The sequence below is a fragment of the Octopus bimaculoides genome, chromosome 1, assembly GCF_001194135.2.
Source record: "Octopus bimaculoides isolate UCB-OBI-ISO-001 chromosome 1, ASM119413v2, whole genome shotgun sequence".
NCBI lineage: Eukaryota > Metazoa > Mollusca > Cephalopoda > Octopoda > Octopodidae > Octopus > Octopus bimaculoides.
Genome location: NC_068981.1, coordinates 192,895,688 through 192,902,726, shown reverse-complemented (window position 1 = coordinate 192,902,726; position 7,039 = coordinate 192,895,688). Strand labels below are relative to the sequence as shown.

At 35.3% G+C, this 7,039-nt stretch overlaps 1 protein-coding gene across 7 annotated transcripts in view; it reads left to right on the top strand.

The window, feature by feature from the left end:
- LOC106871616 (tripartite motif-containing protein 45) overlaps positions 1 to 7,039 on the top strand; it is a 248,443-nt gene that overhangs the window by 236,120 nt on the left and 5,284 nt on the right. For 2 of the 7 annotated variants that reach the window (XR_008265704.1, XM_052973655.1), the window contains exon 5: positions 5,293 to 5,380. The exons of the other annotated variants lie outside the window; for them this stretch is intronic. Coding sequence is in view for 1 of the 2 variants with exons in the window: in XM_052973655.1 (XP_052829615.1) it covers positions 5,293 to 5,339 (47 nt within the window). In the remaining variant the exon portion in view is untranslated. The remainder of the gene's footprint in view (positions 1 to 5,292; positions 5,381 to 7,039) is intronic. 7 annotated transcript variants of the gene reach the window in all.

Here is a 7,039-nt window from a genome sequence, read left to right as displayed (position 1 = left end):
AATTCTACCTTTCAACTTGCTTCAAGCACCATTTTCCTCTGTCTCTTCACAGACTTCTACTTAGCTGATTCAGCTTTCTCTCAGCCAATATTTCTCAATGACCTCGTCTGTTTAATTTCGAAAACCTTTTTTTGTCTTTTTCTTTCTCACCTTTTAATAATGTTGTTTTGTGTGTGCCTTTTGTTCTCTTGATTTCATTTTATTTTTCTCGGCAACAATAATAATAATAATAATAAACTGATTACAACAATCAAAAAAAAAATGGGAAAAACATTAGTTTTTTTTTTTTTTGATCCTTGGTTTTTCTCTAATTAAAAAACAAATCATGCTTTCATCTTTTGCCCTCCTATCATTAAAAACAAGAAAAACCAAAACTGGATCTGTTCTGTGTGAGATTTTGGCACATCTATGTTTCCCCTTCTTCATTAGTCAGGGGCCTTTAACAAATTATTATAAAAGTTTACTTAAAATACATGTTCCCCCACCACACATTTGTAATAACCTCCAGCCTCCCTGTGCACATTAGTCTTTCTAATAGGAACATCTATGTTTCATGTACAAATAAACTAAACTGCTTTGAAAACTGAAGAAAGAAACCATCAGGCTAACACATCTGGATAACATATTTGGGCATTATTTGAAAGCCTTATGAAAACTTTAAGACACATCAACATTTCTTTGACAAATTTCATGTTTCTCTAAAGATGGTGTCTTGAATGATAATTTACAACTGCCTAAGTGTAGGGGCATATTATTGATCTTTCAATATTTTTCACTGGAATGACTCAATAAAAATTCTTGTTTTGTCTCATAATGTCCAAATGTCAACAAACATTTTTACTTGCTGAATTCTGAACATTCTTCAAATCCAATCCAAAATGATTTTACCATTGTGTCCAGGTGACACAATTTTTAAATAATTATTTTCTCAGCAATGTTCCTCTTATTTAGATTTAAATTACAATGTAAATATTAATGTTTTTGTATTTTTCTTAATTTTTGTTTATTTGTTCGATTAACTTTGATATGATCGATCAACTAGATCATTAGATAAGATTGTTAATATATTCAATTCTATGCCTATTTACAAATTGGATTTAACATATTTCCTTATTTAATGTGCAGAAATTCAAGCTGATTAAAGAACCAATTTTTCTTAATTCAGCTGAATTCCATGAACTTGGTGCTTGAAGTTCTCAATGAATATGTTGCAGCAGCTATTGGAAATATCTGAATGGTTTCTGTATATGTTCAATAAGGAAATATTTAAGACCTGTGATTAATTACGAAGCCAGTTCTTTGAGCAGATTCACATTGTGGTTGACCTTTCTGCTAAAGTAAATATTTAGTGACCTTATAGCAGCAGCCATAAAATTGCTATCTCAAACATTGGCACATCTGGCTCACCCTCTGTCTCAAAATATTAAAGAGATAGTGAAATATACTCCTTAATATGGAGAAGTTTTAGGTTTTTTTTTATATTTTCTTGTAAATGGGTCTAGAATAACCTGCTAAACACCACACAACAATCTTACCCTGAAAGAATCGAAGTTTCAGGAAAAAAAATAAATAGAATAAAACTACTAATTGTCCTCTCCAATGAAGGAGGAGATCATTTGGTATTGGCTTGCCTCTTAATGTCACAGGCAAATGAACAAAATGCTGTTTTTCTAAGGCCCTTTCAAGCAAAGACAAACAGTAGTACCACTATTTATTACAGAATGTATTTTCATTGGCCTGTCACCATCAATGTTCTGTTTTGCCTTTTATATGTTTTTTTAAACAAAAATTAATGAAATATTTTAGTATTTGATTATCTGAATAATTAATTTATTGTCATTATTGAAATATTTATAATAAAGAACTTTAAAGTTTAATTATCTGATAATGTGGAGATGAAATTTTGGCAAAATAAATTTAAAATAAACCTTAATATATATTTTTTTTCTTTATAATTTATAAACATCTTGCTTTGACAACAGGTGGATTCTGTCAAAAATTTAAAATATAGCATATTTGGGTGATCTGGTAAATATTTCTGATGGGCATATGTGTAGGTTCTTTGGCATTACCTAGATACCCAGCAACATTTGAATGTCGCATATGTGTGAATTTTCTGTAGATATTATTAACATTAGTATAGGCTTGGGTCATTTGATAAGCGTTTGTGTAGTCTGGTAAATATTTAGGGTATGGTGCATGTGTGAAGGGGTTTGGCAAATATTTGGGGTGTGGTATTGCTTGGGTGTCTGGTAAACATTTGGGTGTGGCATATATGTTTGGCATGGTCTAGCAAACATTTAGGGATTGACATGTTTGGCTTTTGACAAATATTAAGAGTGTGACTTTTGTTTGGGGTTTATTAAATATTTGAAGTGTGGAGTTTGTTTGTGGATGGGGCATATAGTTGGGAGACTGGCAAACCTTTTAGATATGACACATATGGCAAACATTAAAAATGCGAGTATGTAACAAACGTACCACTATGTGTATGACAATAAAAGAGCATGTGGGAAAGGTAACACTCATAAAATTCTCAGACACACATATCTAGAAACAACTATTTAAGGAAAGAACCTTCTTTTTGTAATATAATACTGTATGACGATCTCTACATCATTTGTAATACATTTATAGCCACACTTATACATGGAACAGCTCTCAATCTTGAATCTAGTCTCAGAGAACAACTTCTTAGAGACTTTATGTGTTCAAAGTATATGCTCCAGATGACATCAGTAAACTGTCACCCTTGGTATAATTTTCCCTCCTCGGCAACAGACACCATCTCAGTCATTTGGAGCTAGGTAGAAATTTCTGCTTCTATATAGAAATCATTGAATAGAACACTTGCTGATGTACGTAAAGCCTTCCAAACTGAAGTTAATGCAGGAAATGCAAAATCTTTAAAGAGAAGTTGTTCCCCAAGACTAAATCCTACAGCAAGCTTTGTTATACATAAACATGTCACAAACAATGTATACAGTCAGTGTTGTTTTGGTCTTCTGTTGTTTCAAGTGTGTATGATACAAGAGTATGTTTCAGTGGAAGGGTATAATGAAATATTTTTGACTCTAATATTTAATTGGATGGCAAAGCTAGCAGAATCATTACAGCACTAGAAAAAATGCTTAGCAGTATTTCTTCCATCTTTGTGTTCTGAGTTCAAATGCTGCTAGGGTCGACTTTGCTTTCCATCCTTTCAGGATCTATAAAATAGGTACCAGTGGAACACTGGGGTGGATGTAATTGACTTACCTCTCCCCTAAAATTGCTGGCCTTGTGCCAAAATTTGAAACCACTATTTAATTGGTACTTTATTTTATCAACCCTGGAAAGAGAAATCTAACTTAAGCAGGATTCAAACTCAGAACCTAAAGGAATCTGTTTCATTCGCTACTCTATAAGTTCTACCAATTCATCATCATTTTGTTCACTGCTTTACCAACCCATTACCATTGTGTTCGCTGTTCTACCAATTCAAACTGCACACCAGCATTTTGTTCACTACCAATTCTACCAACCCCATTGTGTTCACTGCTCTACCAACCCACTACCAATTTGTTCACTGCTCTACCAACCCACTACCAGTTTGTTCATTGCTCTACCAAACCGCTACCAATTTGTTCACTGTTCTACCAATTCTACCAACCTCATTGTCTGTATGTGATTTATTTACTATTGCTATACATTGTGGAGACATTCTTGTATCATAAGATTTTATAGGATTTCACTGCCAATATCACCATTTCATCATCATTATTATTATCATCATCATTATCATAATCATCATCATCATCACAATTGTCATCATTATCATCATCATAATTGTCTTCATCATCATTATCATTCACCATCACTACCACCACCACCACCATCATCATCACTGTACATGCAGTTGTTGTTGTTGTCTTTAATATGTGATCAGCAAAGATTAAATTCTCAAATGATCAAAACCCATTTGTTAAATCATTGAAAACACAAATGAATAGAATTTGGTAATCGTCCCCCTTTAGATTTTATAATATGTCCCTTGAGTAAATGAAGATTTTCAATTTACTTGTGGTAGCAGCCACAGCTCCCACAAACCACACCCTAACATCCTAAGTGCTTAGCGGTATTTCGTCTGCCGCTATGTTCTGAGTTCAAATTCCACCAAGGTCAACTTTGCCTTTCATCCTTTTGGGGTTGATTAAATAAGTACTAGTTACGCACTGGGGTCGATATAATTGACTTAATCCGTTTGTCTGTCCTTGTTTGTCCTCTCTGTGTGTAGCCCCTTGTGGGCAATAAAGAAATAAGAATATTGTTCTGTTGTTCTAAAGATACCTGAGAGACAGGGCAAAGGATTAAGTCTACCAGTCAAGATAATAGGTCTACTTGATCAAGGCTTGCCTAGGGTTAAACAACAATACCAACAACATTAGTTTGTATTACAGTCAAGTTATAATGTTCTACAAATAATACAAATAGTTGAGATGGAAGAAAATGTTTTATGACACGAGGAAGAAGAGAAACTTAATGTTTTGGACATTTGTCCTGCTTCAGTGAGAGGGAAAAATCTTTATATCCTCTCTCTCTCTCTATTTCTATCTCCCTCTCTTTCTATCTCCCTCTCTTTCTCTCCCTCCCTCTCTCTCTCTCTCTCTCTCATCACCTCTCTTTCCCCTTCTCTCCTCTTCTCTCACCTTCAGTTATATTTACATATACACTCTCCCTCTTTCTCTTTCTTTAACCCTTTCGTTACCAACCCGGCTGAAACCACCTCTGGCTCTGAGTACAAATGTCTTGTTTTCAAAAGTTCTCAATCAAAATCTTCCACCAAACCTTAGTCACAAATACTAGTTGAATGATAAGTTATTTTACTAAATTCTTTGTTATATTTAAAATCAATTGAAAGAAACAGAGAGCATCTCAACAGAAATACAGTAGTGAAAGGGTTAAATAAGGGCTGAAGTTTGGTCCTTTCACTAAAACTATTAATGAGAAAATGAAAGAAGAGGCATAAAGGAGTGGTGTGTCAACTTTGGAGAGAATATCTTTAATCTTGAGATTATCTTCCGTGCTCAAGCAAAGCTAGTCTTAATTGTCATTTGGTAATTAGGATACATCTTCTGGAGGCAGAGATAGCTGTAATAAATGAAGAATTTATGTTTTACAGTATTTGATACACCTGTATTTGTATTGTTGAAAAACATGCCACTGGGCACTTTGAGTTACTTCCCTTAGATCATTTTGTTTAAGTTATATATATATATATATATTGTATCTTGTATCTTTTATTCGTTTCAGTCATTAGACTGCGGCCATGCTGGAGCACTGCCTTGACGCATTTTTAGTTGAAGGAATCAACCCCAGGACTTATTTGTTTTTAAGCCTGGTACTTATTCTATCAGTCTCTTTTGTTGAACCGCTAAGTTGTAATGATGTAAACACACCAACACCGGTTGTCAAGTCACAGTGGGGGACAAACACAGACACAAAGACATGCACACACATATATCATTGCTATTAGGTTAAACTGTTGTATGTCTAAATTTGGCTAAATGCATTTTTTTTTTGCGATATTTATTTTTGCTTGCAACAGCCAGTTCTTTTGGTCAAACTATCATATCTCCAGATGCTTCAGATGCCTGCCAAGATATCAAAAATTGCCAAAGTGTAGTACAACAGTTTTGCTATGGAATGGTGAAACTACTTTTTCATTTTCTGAAAAAGCAATGTTTTGGACTTACAACACTTTTGCATAATAGTAATGATATATCATCATCATCATCATCATCGTTAAACATTGCTTTTTCAGAAAATGAAAAAGTAGTTTCCCCATTCCATAGCAAAAAGGTTTCTTTCAGTTTCCATCTACAAATCCACTCACAAGGTTTTGGTTAACCTGTGGTATAGTAGAAGACACTTGCCCAAGGTACCATGCAATGGGACTGAACCTGGAACCATGTGGTTGGGAAGTAAGCTACTTAGCACACAGCCACACCTTATATATACATGCAGGGAGAGAGAGACATGTATAAGTGTGTGTGTGGATGTACTTTCAGTTCTGTAGCGAGTGCACCTGTTCACTTTTTCTATTTTCAACTCTTTATCCTCCTCCCCCCCCCTGCTTACCTCTCATCATTCTATTTCTGGCCACTCCTCCTAATTTCATTTCCTCACTCTCCTCCAATTCTTTAAACACTATTATCTCTTACACCTGCCACCTCATTTCCTGTCTCTCCTCATCCCATTAGCCACATGCAACCAGGTTATCATTTATACACCCCTATTGTCCCCTACCTCCTCTCTTTGTCCACCCTTTTTCTCAAATTCCCTACCCTTCCTGCCTGGCCCTAACAATTCCACTGACAACCCCTCCACCCACATCTTGACACCAGCACACTACACCACCTCCTACACCATCCTCCCCACCGCCACTAACATTACTCCCATTTCCTTCCATAGTAGGCTTCTCTTTCTCTCTCTTTTTCTTTTCATTTTCTCATCTGCAATTTTCCAACTTGCTAAGACCTATATTCTCTCTCTCTCTCTCTCTCTCTCTCTCTCTCTCTCTCTCTCTCTCTCTCTCTCTCTCTCTCTCGCTTTCTCTCTCTCTCTTTCTCTCTCTCCAAAGAAATGTACAAACTGTTACGATTTATTTCTTCCTCCCCTCATAAAATATCTTCCACTGTTTGAACGATCTGTCTGCCTACGACTATCACAAAAAACATTTGTCCCAAGTTCCATGCAGTGGGAATGAACTTGAGGCCATATGGTTGGAAAGCAAACTTCTTAACTACACAGCCACATATATGCAAATATGAATGTATCAAAGCAGGAGACTGGAAAATTTTCTGGCGTTATTAATTCACCATTACATGTGTTTCATTTGCTGATAGAAGTTACAAAATCGTACCTGTAGAAGAAATGTTTAAGATATCTCCCATTGGAAATTCTTCAAACGGAGAATCAAATAATGATTATGATGATGATACATTTTGTGTGTGTGGAGTGTGGAGGGTGAGTGTGTGAGTGTATGAGTGGGTGTGGG